At 43.3% G+C, this 15,800-nt stretch overlaps 2 protein-coding genes across 4 annotated transcripts; one reads left to right on the top strand and one right to left on the bottom strand.

Annotated features, from left to right (window-relative positions):
• The first annotated feature begins 220 nt into the window (after positions 1-220).
• Positions 221-4,825, top strand: selenon (selenoprotein N). Its single transcript, XM_084012685.1, has 12 exons — positions 221-650; positions 1,279-1,396; positions 1,497-1,627; positions 1,750-1,962; positions 2,040-2,164; positions 2,638-2,775; positions 2,859-2,940; positions 3,209-3,391; positions 3,491-3,596; positions 3,858-3,970; positions 4,086-4,187; positions 4,283-4,825. Exons 1-12 carry the CDS (start codon positions 462-464, stop codon positions 4,445-4,447), a joined length of 1,665 nt encoding a protein of 554 aa, XP_083868811.1. The 5' UTR covers positions 221-461; the 3' UTR covers positions 4,448-4,825.
• A 353-nt stretch (positions 4,826-5,178) lies between these two features.
• Positions 5,179-15,595, bottom strand: LOC311015443 (oxidation resistance protein 1). 3 transcript variants are annotated; one of them, XM_084012682.1, is made up of 16 exons: positions 15,471-15,595; positions 14,577-14,789; positions 13,297-13,466; positions 12,962-13,041; positions 11,869-12,015; positions 11,417-11,578; positions 10,291-10,422; positions 10,020-10,204; positions 9,320-9,702; positions 9,081-9,237; positions 8,504-8,702; positions 8,183-8,299; positions 7,414-7,566; positions 6,886-6,981; positions 6,486-6,559; positions 5,179-6,365 (listed from the first exon to the last, which is right to left on the bottom strand). In XM_084012682.1, the coding sequence occupies exons 2-16, from the start codon at positions 14,675-14,677 to the stop codon at positions 6,230-6,232; spliced, it is 2,292 nt and encodes a 763-aa protein (XP_083868808.1). In that variant the 5' UTR covers positions 14,678-14,789; positions 15,471-15,595; the 3' UTR covers positions 5,179-6,229. The 3 variants fall into 3 exon arrangements, with proteins under 3 accessions (XP_083868808.1, XP_083868809.1, XP_083868810.1); XM_084012683.1 differs by having other exon boundaries at positions 11,417-11,575; XM_084012684.1 differs by lacking the exons at positions 12,962-13,041; positions 13,297-13,466; positions 14,577-14,789; positions 15,471-15,595 and adding an exon at positions 12,611-12,759.
• Between the last annotated feature and the right edge of the window lie 205 nt (positions 15,596-15,800).

Here is a 15,800-nt window from a genome sequence, read left to right as displayed (position 1 = left end):
TTCCCCAAAGCCTCGTCCTGGAGACATCGCAAACATATATCTGACGACGCTGCCAGCTCGTGGATGAGAAATGACGTTAACGGCGTACGTAGTGCTGAATTTACCCATGGCTAGCTAGCATGGTGCTTTTATTTTTGAGCCTAGCAACATGACCTGTCCGGTTTCATTCTGGCTTTTACTTCCTCGCTTGACGCTTTTTTAACCGCATTCATATGGCTCTAGTTTGGATGTGGGAAATAAGAAATCTGCGCTGCTAGCTAACGCTTCACAGCTGTTGCCAGCATTTGTAACGGCCGGTACAGACGCGCGGTTCCCGGCTTCAGCACAACAGAACTGTCGCTAGATTCTAGTCACTTTAAGAAGAAAGTTTATATCGAACGATTCCCGCTGGTTGCGTCTTCTTTTTGGACGTTATCCGACGAACATGTCTTCGTGTAAATAGCTGTGGTTGGAGGTCGGGGATGGCCGCAGACGTGGATAAAACAATCCCGGAGGATGAGAGCACAAATTCGCGGCAGAATGGGGATCGGCGTCCGAGCTCTGGATCCTGGATCTCCAGGGTGATCTGGACGCTCCTTATGGTCGTCGCTGTCCCTCTTCTCGCCTTTGGGATCAAGTATTACCAAGATGCCCAGTTCCTCCAGCGTCATGTGAGATCCACATCTGTAACACACCTTAGAATTTAGCAGTGATCTAAACATCTTAAAATATATATAGTAAGGAAACAAATATAAACACATATCATGCTCAGAAAACGCCATTTGTAAGAAGCATTTTTGTATTAATGGAAAGTTTGCATAAGGCACACTTTAGGATCTATGACACAGCAACACAGCTGGAGACACATTTAGATGTTATATTTCAGTGCTGTTCTCCCCAAAAAGGAGTGGAATTATTTGTCAGACACCAGACGCCACATGTGTAGTTTCCCCCCACCCCGTGGTGGTTTATTAGGGGAGGTGGATCTGTGTCACAGCTGGTAAAACTCAGCCTCTTGTGTTAACACACGCTTGTTTGGCTACACAGGGTCTCCAGTTTGCTCTTGTGCTTCCCTCCCCTTCCCCCTCTCCCTCCATTGTACAGGCGCACGTAGGCACGCATCAGTCTGAGGAATCTGTGGCCTTTGGGCTGATCTCTATTCAGTCCGAACTGCTGAGCTTGCATGAATGCCCCGACACCGGGGACAAGACGCATCATGATTATATGTCACATAGCTCCTGTTGTAGTTTTGAAGAAATGGCGTTAAGGATCAGTCTAACACGCGTGTCCCTCCCACAGGAAGAGAGCATTCGAACCCTGGGTGCAGAGGGCCTTTTCCTTTTCTCCTCCTTAGATACCGACCATGACCTTTATCTCAGTCCGGAGGAGTTTAAACCCATTGTTGAGAAGCTCACAGGTTCGCATTTTCTCCATTTATTCAACGACTCGTCCTCTCTCACTAAAGAAAGTGTCACCCGGCACACGCAACCCCACACATCCCTATTTCTTCATCGCAGGAATCACACCCCCGGTGGATTTTGAGGAGGAAGTGACCCATGACTCCGATGGAGAGACTTTGACCTTGGAGGCCAAAATGCAGCCTCTGCTGCTCGACTCCATGACAAAGAGCAAGGATGGTTTCCTAGGGGTAAGACGAGACCAAACCGTAGGAGGGTTATTATTCATCACAGCAGGATACTTGAGATTCTTGGAGTTAATGCACTGATAGTCAATGTTTGATCTCTGTGTTTCTGCCCCCTGCTCTTGCAGGTGTCTCACAGCTCACTGAGTGGGCTGCGCTCGTGGAAGAGCCCAGCGGTGCCGTCTTCTTCCTTCTCCGCCAGCCAGTTCAGAGCCTTCTTGCCCCCGAAGAACAAGGTGGGAGTGGGGGACACGTGGTGGGTGATTCCAAGCGAGCTCAACATCTTCACTGGGTACCTGCCAAACAATCGTTACCACCCTCCCTCACCGAAGGGCAAAGAGGTACCCTAAAAGCCTTCACGTTTAGCGACGTGTCATAGTCCGACTGTTAATTTAACGCTGTTCTTATCCTGCCGCAGGTTCTCATCCACTCCTTGTTGGGCATGTTCCACCCGCGGCCCTTCATCAAATCCCGTTTCGCTCCTCAGGGCGCAGTTGCCTGCATTCGTGCCAGCAACGACTTTTATTATGACATTGTGTTCAGGTGAGGAGTCATTTAGGAGGAGAAATAAACGGTGCTTTTTTCTTCTTTAAGCCGTTAACTGTGACATTATGCGTACTTTACGTTAGTGCTGCCTACTATCCAGAACATATAATGAATTTGAATGTCCTCCGGGGCAGACAGCCATTGGTTTCAATTCAATATTAGCATTCCCGGCACGAGTCCCTTTTACTTGGTTGTCAAAATTACTTTATTATTGCATGCTAATGCAGTTTCAAGTACTTTGTTACCCATTTTGAAAGCTATTCGTTGTCAGACTGCGATACAAATGGGAAATCTCAGTCTCTGCTGCTTTTTTTTTATACAAGAAACTTCTAGATCCACACTTCATACTCACGTTTGATCATGACTGAGTTTTAAATGCTGTACCAACGTTTTCTTATTTACTTATTGACAGAGTACGTTTTGAACTTGCGGTTCGAACTCAGCTCCTCGTTTTTGTTCAACTTCCGCAGGATTCACGCAGAATTCCAGCTCAACGATGTTCCGGACTTTCCCTTCTGGTTCACGCCGGGGAAGTTCACCGGCAACATCGTTCTCTCTAAAGATGCATCTCATGTCCGTCACTTTCACCTCCACGTCCCCAATGACAGGTGAATCCTTAAAACACACACTGTCACCGTTGGGCACGCAGCATGTCGTAGCTCTACCATGATTATATCCTGTTGTCTGACAGGTCTCTGAATGTGGACATGGAGTGGCTGTATGGGGCCAGCGAGAGCAGCAACATGGAGGTGGACATCGGATATCTGCCACAGGTACAGCTGCATCTCTATTTCTTTATTTATGTGATATTCCAGCACTTCCTGATTTCAGTTCAAGGTCATTAAGGGAATTTAAAACTCATTCAGGTCAATTTCTCTCCAATTGGATGTCTGGTTTCTGGATTTCTGTCTTTTTAAATGTTCCCTGTCACTGTTTTGAATTACTGTTCTGATCACAGTGTGTCAAAAATGCTATAAATTATATTTATATTCCACAAAAATATGTCAAGGTTTTAATAAAAAGCTATGAATGTGTTCACAGCTAGAGCTGCAGTCCACGGGGCCGTCCACTCCCTCCATCATCACGGACCAGGAGGGCAACATCTTCGACAGTCAGGATGGGGAACCAATCCAGTTCGTCTTCGAGGACATCCACTGGACCTCAGAGCTCAGTAGGCAAGAAGCCACCCGACGCCTGGAGGTCACCCTCTACCCCTTCATGAAGGTCACTGTCCACGAAGCCTTTTTTTTTTTTCAAAACATTGCCGGCTCCAATGCGGTGGTTTCACAGCCGTTACATTGTCCTCACCATACTCCCTCCCAGGTGCCCTACCTGCCGTTTTCAGAAGCCTTCGAGCGAGCTGAAGCAGAGAATAAACTGGTGCATTCCATTCTGCTTTGGGGAGCACTAGACGACCAGTCCTGCTGAGGTGAGATCATTAACATGGAGTTGATTTGATGGCATTGTACAGTTATTGAAAATATGTAAATTAAAGGCTAAAAAATGGGCGACATCCACAAAATTACATTAAAATAGGTTTATAAAAACAATACAGTCAGCGTTTTCCACAATCTGGGAGCCTGGTAGGTAGTAGTCTGTGGTGGCTACTGTTTAGGTAAAGATTGCTGTCACTCAAATTCATATTTTGAACCTTTTCCAACACCTCTGTCTCCCCTCCACACCTCTGCAGGTTCGGGGCGAACTCTCCGGGAGACAGTCCTGGAAAGTTCGCCCGTCCTGGCCCTGCTCAACCAGAGCTTCGTTAGCAGCTGGTCTCTGGTCAGAGAGCTGGAGAACATGCAGGTGAGCAGTCGGGGCAGGTCGCACATTTCCCCAAGAAACTCAACCAGTGATGAGTTGACTGAAAAAAAAAATTATTTTACTCCTAAACTGTTGCAATTTGTCCCCTCTTAAACAGGCTGATGAGCAGAACCCTGTGTTGAGTGAAAAGGCCCGATTACACCTGGAGAAGTACAACTTTCCTGTGGAGATGATGGTGGCACTGCCCAACGGGACTATTGTAAATATTTCATTCTTTATCAGCCTGCAATTTATCAAAAAACATTCGGCACATTTACATTTAAGCTTCCATCTATCCCCTGTGTATGGCTTTAGGTCCACCACATCAACGCCAACTTCTTCCTGGACCAGACGGCCATGAAACCAGAGGAGGAAGGAGAAACCTTCAGCTTCTCCGGGTTTGAGGATCCCTCCACATCCACCTACATCAACTTCCTCAAAGAGGGGCTGGAGAAAGCCAAGGAGTACCTGGCACCGTAATTTGCGTGCGATGGAGCCTGACGGGGGAGTTAACAGGAGGAAATGATTCCTCCTGGGTAATGATCCAAGATAAGGAAAAGCCTCTAACAACTATGTTGAGGAGCTTTCTAATCAGTGTTGGCAGCTGAAAAATGTGTTTGCCTTCTGTCCTCTTTGTTACTATTTATTTGGGCATCTCCCCTGGTCGGAAACGTTTTATATACAGTATTTGTGACAAAGAGCACAGGGAAATATAGCCTAATGTTACTGTCAATATAGTATTTTTTAATGAGACGAAGTGGTAACAGATATGTAAACACATTTAGATTGGCTCTCTGTTCTTTGTAGCCGCTGATTTAAAGTGGATATGAAATATAGACAGAGGCCCATCATTACACACGCAAAACAATCTGTATTCCTTCATTTATATTCTGGTGTCGCATGTGCAATATTGTGGGGTGTGGTTTCCTGCTGCAGAGGTTCCCCAGGGACGGACGCCGGTGTCTGTGTTGCCTCTGGTCGTGTTTCAGCAGTTTGTGAAGACGTTGCTCGAAAGCTCTCTCCGGGCCGGGCGACGCCTGATGTTATCGCTGAGGCTGCTGGAGGGAACGCCCCTCTCTGACTCAGGGGACACAAGCAGCAGGAAAGAACTAAACTGTGGCACATCACATTATTATTTCAGTTGTTTTTTAGTTTGAAACCAAAATTATGAATATTTTGCATACCGCACCAAAGAACATGTTTTTAAAAAAAAATGTACAGGGTCATATTTATGTAACTCAAATGGTTATATGTTTGATTCTTGAATTTAGAGGCACATAATATTGTGTAAAATGTATTTAGCTCAACAAGAGGAAAACCATGTTTTCTTAATAGCAGAACAACTTTTCCAGTCACACACAAATAAATGTTTCCTATTCAGGTCCTAGTCTCTGTTTTTACTATGAAACATCTGACTGTTTGGAGCCTTTTGGGGGGAAATCTGATTATCACCAGTGCCATGTTTTTTCCATAAATATGTAATAATAAAAAGGTTGTGTTTTTTTGTACAAACTGAATTGTGTGCTTTTTGCCAACGCCTGCCACTTTAACAATCAGTCATACAAACCATGTTTAAATATTCACTTTGTGCTGATTTTTATTAAGTCATCTACACTATTGTACAATGTAAGTAGATCGGGCTTTGTGCGAGCATAGAACGTTGTTACGCATACAGTTGAATGGAGAAAAAATTGCATTAATCCAAAGCTTTTTCAGTTGTGTATGAGTCAGCACTTTGAGATGAAAAGATTTCAGAATAGTCACGAATGAGACTCTAAGATCCATTGAAGTTTGTGAGAAGATTAATGTGCGTTTCAAACTTCCAGCAATAACTGAACACAGATCTGTGAAAGCGGGGACATGCATTACCTAAAGACAGGCGCAGCATCATATTCACATGATAAATGATGAGATATCAAGAAGTTACTGATTCACATTAAGAGCACGGTGCAGTCTCTGAGACGTGTAGCCTACTCCGTTCAAAAGAGAGGACTAAAAGAATCCAGTTCGGCTCTACTCAGTCCACAGTCTTGCTGCTGAACCCACAGGAATGATTCAACCACCATTAAAAGCCCACTCCGGGACATCGAGTTGCCTCCTTCAGTTCAGTTCAGTAAAATCCACAGCACTTAATCACGTGGACAGTTTGTGGAGGATTTTTTTTTTTTTTTACATGGATATTACCATGAAATGAATGAGCAGCTGCTCGGTGATAAGTGCTGTCTTGATAAAAGCCAATCAGCGGGAAACTCGGAGGGCTTTTCAGGTGAATGTCCACACCTCCAGCTCCATGACTCGGAAGTCGTCCGTTTCAGAGAGGCAACAGTTGTTGAAAGTGTAGCAGGGGCTGCTGCGACCCAGGTACAGATTCTCATCCAACCACAGACCAAAGTGACCACTGCAGAGGAGAGTAGTAAAGGAAAAGACATTAGTGAAATGTCTCTTTGCTTTTTTTTTACACATATGCTGAATAGATCGAAAACACAGTTGAGAGGGAAAAAAAAAAAAAAGACATTACCTGCCGCCGCCAATGGCAAAGGAGTCCAAGTCTCCTTTCATAAAAAAGGAGTTCTCTCCAGTCCATCTGAAGCACTGCAGAAAAAATATCATCCATTCAAAAAGTGAATTGTGAGATGTGAATCTATTTTAGCCGTCTGAAATGTAAATGTCTTTGTGGGCGGATCTCAGACACTGTTATAACGGCAGATAAATGACTGTCAGGGATTCGTCCAAGTATTAACGTGCGTCTTGACCGGGTGGCAATTTCACTGCGGCCTTTCTGGCACATCACCAAAAGTCTGGAGAGGATTCTGATGTTCTGCATTTTGGCCTCACACAAAAATGTGGAATTTGTGATATTTAGTGGATATTTTACAAAACTGGCCAAACGCTCTGTGGCGACGACTGCTGTGGCTCACCTTGAAGCGAGGGTGCAACATGAAGAGGAAAGTTTCTCCCGTGCCGTAGAACTTCTCACTGAGTCTCAGAGGGTGAGACAGGAAGGCCCCAAATATCTGACGAAGAAAAGGCACCAGAGACAGCAGTACAATTAAAAAATAATAATAGACATCTAAAACTGATATTCAGAGGTGGGAAGTAAAAAAGTACAAATACTTTTACTACTACTGTTACTGTGTGTTAGACAACTATTTATTTTTGCTCCCTACATTTTAAAACAAATATCTGTACTTTCTACTATTTTTCAAAACAGGCTTGTTACTTTAATTTTAATGCATTTGAGGGGAATTATTTTTTCTTAATTAATATGACCCGAAATGCTGTTAGCCTTGAAAAAGCAGCCAGTCGAAATATCGCATTTCAGAGCGTGTTTTTTAACTTTTATTTGAGTAAAGGAGTTGAATCATGTAGTTCTACTTGAATATATACAATGTCTGTACTTATGACACCTTTGTCAGATATCAGAGATAGCGTAGAATGTGTTTTACCTCATCAAGTGCATCCTTGATGACAATGAGCACCGGGGAGTCCGTGGCACTGAGTTTTCTATAGAGGGACTTGAGGCTGGAACCGTGGCGGGACGTACTGTAAGCCAGCCGCCAGCTATAGCCAACCGTCCTTGGGGGAAGCTCCTTACACAACTGAGAAAAGATTAAAAGCAGGAAGGAAGGAGGGGCAGGAAGGAAGGAACATGAATATGAACGCAGCAATCAGTATGCTCTTCTACTCTGGCTCTAATGAATCCAACTCGGTGTAGTTGTAGCACAAAAACTATTACTGAGAGAAGAGCTGTTAAATATTCACACCTCATAACTCCCAGCTGTAGCTCACTGAACAACTGACTGAACCAACTGACAAAACGCTCTCGCTAATTTTGAATCTGTAGCTATAGAGTGAAGGATATACCAGGTAATATGGATTATAGTCACGGGAAGTCAATAAATAAAAGTCATACCAACGTTTCAGCAGCCAAGCTCACAGTATATCACTTAAAACTCATTGAATAGGCAGCCGTTTCCTAGCAACCAATTTATACATTACTTAAGTCTCAAAGTCCAACTCAAGTCATTGAAAAATTCCTGTCCTGTTAAAAGTTTAAAAATCGGGTTAAAGGAGAAATATCAGTTTTAACAGTGTAACATAAAAAAAATCTCTATTTTGAAACAAGCTAGTTACTAAGACACAAGCTTAGTGATGTATTTACAAAAAGCTGGTGCATGTGTGTGAAGTGTACTGCTGTATGTGTGCGTGACCCACCTCTCTGACATGGGAAGCCTCCAAAATGTGGCTGCCCTCTACGATATGACTGAGGTCGTCCGGGTCCCTGCCGATGAGCTGAGTCGGCTTGTCCCCGCTCTCTTCCATCAACACCATCTGCAATAAAACACTAATACATTAAAAAACAATCAAGCCACTTTGTTCTACGACATGTGGCTTCTTTGCCGTCATAAGGTTTCAGTCTGTGGCGAAACTCACCTTGAGGCAGGTGCGTCCACAAACAAACGCACCTGTTCATTTCCATTATTTGCATCAAAGGAACAAACGTCTCCGCTGTGAGGCTGAAATGAAGCCACTCACCTCCCAGTCGTCGCCGGAGCTGCGGTGCCTCCGGAACACCTCCTCGTCCTCCTCCTCGTCCTCTTCTTCTTCTTCGTCTCTGTCCTCGATGAGTACAAACTCCTCTTCGTCCCGGTCTGCCTCCCCCTCCTCCTCCACTCCCTCCAGTATACACAAGTCAGGTCGACATAGTGTCAGGTAGGCATACAACTCGTCGGAGCTCCAGGGGGAAACAAAGCAGTCACTCATGTGTTGAAAAGTCAAACAACAGCAGCTGCATCAACAGGGCCAGCAGAGGAACTAGGACATTCTACTTGAATGAATATGTATTCTTAAATGTACACTGGAGCCTGTCAGCATTATATTAATATGATTATTGTTATTAATGATGCATCAACATGTAAGCAGTAATTTAATGTTGTAGCTGATTTGTGGGGTAGTTTAATACATAGAAATGCACATTTCTGTTAATTGATCATGTTTTTTAAATCTTAAGCCAAAATGTAACTGTAGCTGTGAATTCATTGTAACTACCAGTCAACGTTGCTGGAATATCCCTTTAAATCCATGTACACGCTGCCATTAGTTACTGTAGTACCTCTCTTGTGAAAGGGCAAGCCAGGCGTCCCTCCTGGGTACAGTTTTGGAGCCCAGCCGAAAGCCTCCCGCCACCTTTTTCCTTCCTGCTGGCGGCTGAACCCGCAGCCGCACAAACATCACACTTCCAGGATTTGCTCCCGATGACCTCCGAGGCACTGAGAGTAAACAGAGAGCAAGGGGTGACTCATAGTAAAGAACATGAACATAAAGGAAATAAACCTTCTTTCAGACGGATACCTGCAGTCTGACTCTTCACGGAGGACTTTCCCATTTCATCACTCTGCTGCAGCTCCGTCTGCACTTTACTCGCCGCCTCTTGGCCTCCACAGCAGAAGGTGGCAGCACTGTTCAGGACAGACGCTCCCAAGCCGCCTACGGACGCCTCCGAGAGCCCCTCCAGAGGTCCGCTATCAAGCTCCAACTCGGCCTCTGCCATGTCTCTGCTCTCTGCCTCCCCCTCCTCCCCAGAAACCTCTTTGGTCAGGCTCAGAGCCAAACGGGACACATTTGGTGGAGCCCCAGACGTCAGCACTGGGACCGACTCCACCTCCGGGCTTGGGAAACTGCCCGCTCGGCTTTTGCTGGTTTTCAACTTCTGGAAAATGTTCTTTCCTTTTCTCCTAATAAGACATTTTTTTTTATTACAAGATTGTATTGACTTTATCATGTAATTCTGGGAGGGTTAAGGGGTGTGGGGTGGTTAGGGTAGGGTAGGGTCTGTCTAACCAATTATCAGTATGGAAGGAAGCATTGAACGTAAAAAAAAAGATGTAACCCTAAATTCGCTGAAATTTTGATGAAATTCTGATGATGTTTTGATGTACTTCCTGGTACTTAACTATGATGACAGAAATCAATAAAATTAAATTATGAAAAAAAAGACTTTATCATGTAATATGGGTCTGTGTGGTTTGAGGAACAGTGAATCACTGCTGACCTCTGCTGGGACGTGTTGAAGTGAACACGTGTGATGTCAGAGAAGAAGGCGACGGAGGCCAGATTGTCGACGGAGCACGACAGGAGGTATTCCTCACAGCCGTGTTCCTTCACCAGAGCGTGCGTCTTACACGGGTCAAAGAAGATCTTGTTGGACGTCACCAGCAAGATACCTGAGACCACACCCTGTCAGAGACAGAGAGTGTTGATGTGAGCCCTCGAGACGTTAACGGGTGCAGAGAACCGAGGCCGGACAGACTGTTCCAACCCACCTTACGGTCTGTGATGTGGCGGCAGAACAGTTTGAGGTACTGCATGGCCTCTGGTCCTTCCCCCTGACAGCACTCTGGTGGCAGAGCCAATAAGCAGAGCTGTCCGTCGGGCATCGGCACCGCCTCCACATCCTGTCAGCATCACATATTGTATCAGCATTCAAAAATGTGATGAATTAGGAGCTGGAATGATTAGTCATTAATATCTTTTATTTCAGTCAGTTTGAAAAGCTTCACAAATGTAAATATTTGCTGTTTTTTTTAATGGTAGTAAACCAAATATTTAAATAAGTGAACTTGAGAACCTGCAATTGTCATTTTTTTTACTATTTCCTGATATTTTATAAACCAAACAATTCATCGATTAATCAGGAAAATAATCATCAGATTAATCAACAATAAAAATGAGTTGCAGTCCTAGATCAAATTTTAATTATACAAATCAAGCTAATAATACAACTGCAGCCCAGACAAAGAAACGTCACATTTCTTTCATGTGATTTTTGTGTCTATATTATGTTTTTTTCTGAATATTACTGCTTACACACTGTCTATATAATTTGGAAATTTTGAAGTGCTTTAATGTTTCGATGACCTTGTTTCCACGGTAACTTGTCCTGTTCATTTGATCCATTGTAAAACCTCCTCGGCTCATCTTTCTTCACCACAGCTGATAACTTACTAATAAGATGTCTGTTTAGCCACTAGTATTGGAAACACTTTCTTTCAGGTTTCTTTATAAATGCACGTTGCATGAGGCCTTTGAAGTTACACTTTGACTGGTTGCTTTAAGAATCCTGTATATTATTTAACCCACAACAACCGAAATTCATCTTTATGTTAGTCTTCACTAGTGATGAAGTACACGGATCTTTTACTTAAGTGAAAGTACCAATACCACAGTTTTAAAATACTCCAATGTGTAGCCTAAGTATTTCATCAACAGTTGTGTGGGCTTATAGGTTCCTTTTTTTACTTTTCTGTAATCTTCATTTGACCTCACTGGACAGGTATTTCAATGAAACCATTTGAGCAAACTGTGACTCAAACACGTTCACTTCACTTCAATTCCACGTGTTTAAAATAACGCATAATTAGTGCTTTCGAAATTGCAGAATTTCCTTACCAGTAGTTTGTCATATTCTGCCTCCGGGGAGGGAGGGTGAGGTTGAGCAGCGAGTGTTTCCAAAGACTCTGGATCAGCCTCCGCATCTCCCTTTGAGTCCAGGTCTGGTTGAGATGATCCTTCACCGGTGGAAGTGTTTTTCCCCTTTGGAACGACCAGCTGCTTCAGAATGGAAGCCATGATAAGAATAGCGCTGACATTGAAATAGATTCAACCCGGTGACAGGCGTGACTACTTCCTCTTTCTACAGGCCACCATTTCCCCCCCACCTCTCTTTGTTTGTAGTCAAATCTTAAGTCCAGGTCACACATGAGGGTTGTGGATGAGTGGCTGGAGGCATATGTTTACAGCAACAATATAAGAATGTATGGCATTAAAATGAATACTCAGTCATAGGACAGGCAGGGGAGTTTGTGTTTAAACGTAACACTTGTGTATATTATGATGCTCACCTCTCTAGGGACGAGTGCAGCAGACGAGGGGGGTAAATGTGAAGGGCAAAGGGAGGGGCGGTGACCCATTTTACCCTCTTCTGCTGAAGATGTACCGTTACTGCTGAACTGGGATGAGACACTGAACACCGTGTCCCCAGGGAGACCCTGAAACACAAACACAAGAACAGCTTTAAATCTGATCACCTAATCTTTCAGTCGTGCAGGAGGAAATAATATCAAAGAGTTCTACTAACCACTATTTTAATATATATATATATATATACCTACCGCCATTTGTTGTGCTTCCACTCTAAAATCAGTTCAAACATTTACCAGATAACTTGTGAATAAAGAGATTCTAGTTGGCGAGTTGAAGAGGTGAAACAGTGGGAATGAAGTCATACTGAACTCAATTAGATAAGTGGTGCCTGACCACAGAAAAGCTGTGTGTTTCTGTGTGGGTGTGAGCATGCATGTGGAGCTGTGTGTGTGCTTACCTAAACAACATGTTTGTTTTTGTACATATATAGATAGATAGACAACTCAATATATGTGCTTCCCCAGCTCAAAAAATAAGAAGTATATGTTATGTTTTACTAAAATTGTAAAAAGGTTACTGACATTAAGAAGAAAAATCTTCCAGGCAAAGTTCAAACAAATCCGACTGGAGCAGATAGTTACAAGCAATAATGTATTTTCCAGACTCTTGATAACAGAGAGACAGAAAAAAACACAATCAAAAACCCAACAAGACAAATACCTTGAAATAAACGCCTGAATGTACATTCCTCCTCCGGCTGTATTTCTTGTAGAGGCTCTGAAACAGACTCTGTTTTCCCATGGCGTCCGCGAACGTCTCTGCCAGCTCTCACACTCACCTCTGAACCTTGGACGCTGTTTATCAAACTATTTCATGACCATAAATTGTGAAACTGATAACCGGCCGCAAAAGCATCCTGATATTCATATATCGACGCGGCCATAAATCTGTCCGTCACTTACCAATTTCCACCCTTTTCCTCCGACTTGTTCCCAAAGCTGTGTTCCTCAATGGACACATGAGATACAATAAAAGCTTGTAAAGTCCAAAAACCAAAAACATGTGACTCACCCTGCTGCTTGTGCTGTCATCTGATGCTCCACTCATTTGCTCTTGCTTCACTGCAGTATTGTTAACGTCCCATGAAGTTCCTGTGAGGGAAATAACACAATTTTGTCACACAAGTCATCCTGAGCAAGAGTGTCTCGTCACAACTTCCTATCCAGAGTAATATCCTACATCGTGCTCATATGCCTGGCATTCAAATCTGTATGAAAATCTTTATGCAAAGACGTGAAACTGTCAACTGCTCAGTGTGCGAATTATAAAATGTAAATTCAAGCCGGAGTTCACTTAATGTTACAGCCTGATCGCCGCCCAGGGGACGTCAAACAATGCAGGCGCACCTTGCAGGTAGTACTGCCGCAGTTTGGGGTTTCTGATGTGGGGGGTGTGGCTGAGAGGCCGGCCCACGGCAGGTTGGTGCTGATGCTGGCTGCTGGCTGCAGGCTCCTCCCAGGGCCGCTTAGCGAACTGCGGAGGCTGAGAGACACCAGGAGGAAGTTTGGAGCCCAGTCTGAGAGAGATCAGATAATGTCACGCGATATTAAAGTAGGTTACACAACTTCCGCAAACACATGACATGTCATAAATGAACTGCTCATAACAGTATTTAAAGGTAGAAATGTACAAATTCCATATTATATTAATTGATTTTATATATATATGTGAATTTTTATGAATATGAATTTGATTTTTTATATTTACACAGGAAGAAATGATAACTAACGTATGTAAATATGTCTCACTTTTCTTTATTAATGACTATAACTAAAGATTGATTATAGTTGTACTTCAATCTTCTGTTGTTTTAAGTACTTATTATATTCTGTTCTGATTTATTTTAATGGTGTCACATCTGATCAGGCACTATCTATTGAAAAGCATGTGAAGCATCTGATTTATACCTATTGAGCTGAATAGATGAATAACATTTGCTAAACCTGGATCGTTCCCAAGTGGTCCAAAATGCTCTTTACTTGTTGATCTTCAAAATCTTTACTTTAATCTTTCCATCTAAATGGATTTTATTTTATTGATATTATATCCACAGTTACTGCTACAGGTTCTGACTCACAAATGGATTGTTTAACTCATTTTCTCAAGTCATCAATTATTTGTTGGCCTGTAAAATACATAAATATGCTGCTCCTTGACGTCAAGAGTGAATATCCACACTCAAATATGTAAAGATTTCCCCTTCAACGCGAGGGATTTATGGATGTTTCGAGTGTCTGAAGTGTGAATGACTGAATGGAGCAGCGTTCACAGTCTGATCAGAGTTATTTATAGGGGAGTGGGAGCTGTCTGCATGATGGCTCATTCCGGTTGTAGCTCTCACCCACATGATGCTTTTTGATGGATTCCATCAGTGACAGTGGATGAAACAGGCTGACAAAAATGTGCATTTGTGCTATAAAAGCATTCCTTTTTGTTTTCTAGTCGGCATCACACATGCTTAGTGGTAATCCTGATATGTTACACTTCTTATGTGAATATTGAAAGAAGGAATTGTAGCTCGCTTAAGTCTGAGAAGCAAAATGCCAGCCAAACTGGTCACATGTCTGCTTAGAGCTTTTTTTCCCTTTGTTTTCTCTCCAGTAGTCCGTGCATTTGGAGGCCTGACCTGGTCTTGACGTTGCCAAAGTAGCTGGTCCTGGTCTTGTCCCTCTGGGGCTCGTGGTCCATGGCTACGAGAGTCTCCGGCCTCCTCACGGACTGAGCCATTTCTGTCTTCTGTTAGTCTGATGCGGGCGGTGGTTGCAGAGGGATGGGGGACTCAGCTGGCATCCTTCCTCCTCCTTTTATTCCCCATGCCTACCTTTTGCTCCGGTTACACCTACACAAGACAGGAGGTCATATGACATGGGTTGATGATTTTACAAACATCTAGGTAGAGGGAGGGAGAATGCATTGTAAAACTTCATCCTGCAGCTACATGACCCCATAAGGAAGTGAGTTGGGCAGAGTAATGGAGCCAGGTTGTCAATCAACCCATACAGTTAAGTGTGTGTGCTTACAATCGATGCTTCTGAGTGTGTGGTCCAAGGTTTGCACTTCCAAATATCATATTCTATAACAATATGCAGTAGAATGTTATTGCACATCAATACGCATGCTACTAAAATGGATCAGAAACTGTATTTTTTAGGTAAGATGTGACCGAAGTCTATGTTCATATCAAGACGTATAGGAATGCGTTCTAGCTAAATGTCTGCAAAAGCCGATTTCGGCAGCTGATACGGCATTACACACCCCTTTGGGTGGTGATTTGCTTATAATCTCTGACTCAACGGCAACGATGTTGCCTTGCATCCTTCACACGATTGATTAAAAAAAAGGGGTCACAAATTGCTTCCTGTAAATGCTGGGCGTACAATAATCACCGTGAAGAAGCATTTTGGACGACATTACAGAATGATCGAGACTGCTGCTTTGGTAGAAAAAAAATAATATGCAGCTCAGCAGAGATGAAGAATGCATGGGAGCATCATGTAAACTGAGCAGGATGTTTACTGACCTGTGCGTTGCTCAGGGATGGAGACGGGTGTCGGTCATATGAGCGTGTCCTCATATTGCAGTGTTGTGATATCACTGCAGACAACACTTACAAGTTCAATATTCAAGCTCCGCCCAGTCAAGATAGTTCCCATCATGCCGGCTGACAGCAGCGAAGTCGGAAGTAGATGGGGGATTTTTATCTTGTGTTTCAGACAACATATTTTACATTTGATTAGCCCCATTATTCTATTTAATTATTTTGAGATATTTATTATTACTGTATACTGACAAGATCTAGTATGATTTGTATAATCCGATCAGATTTTCTCTCTCACGTAATGTGCCTTGC

This window comes from Eutrigla gurnardus, assembly GCF_963514095.1.
Source record: "Eutrigla gurnardus genome assembly, chromosome: 7".
NCBI classification, from domain to species: domain Eukaryota; kingdom Metazoa; phylum Chordata; class Actinopteri; order Perciformes; family Triglidae; genus Eutrigla; species Eutrigla gurnardus.
The sequence above is the reverse complement of the archived record's forward strand: the minus strand, read 5'-3'. Positions and strand labels throughout refer to the sequence as shown.

Bases quoted from the DNA above. Each gene is read 5' to 3' on its own strand.
- LOC311015443 (XM_084012682.1), bottom strand. From the start codon at position 14,677: ATGGCTCAGTCCGTGAGGAGGCCGGAGACTCTCGTAGCCATGGACCAC. The intron at 8,300-8,503 runs GTGAGTGGCTTC...GTTTTATTGCAG, and splicing joins GCTCCGGCGACGACTGGGAG to ATGGTGTTGATGGAAGAGAG. The intron at 7,567-8,182 runs GTGGGTCACGCA...ATCTTTTCTCAG, and splicing joins AGGCTTCCCATGTCAGAGAG to TTGTGTAAGGAGCTTCCCCC.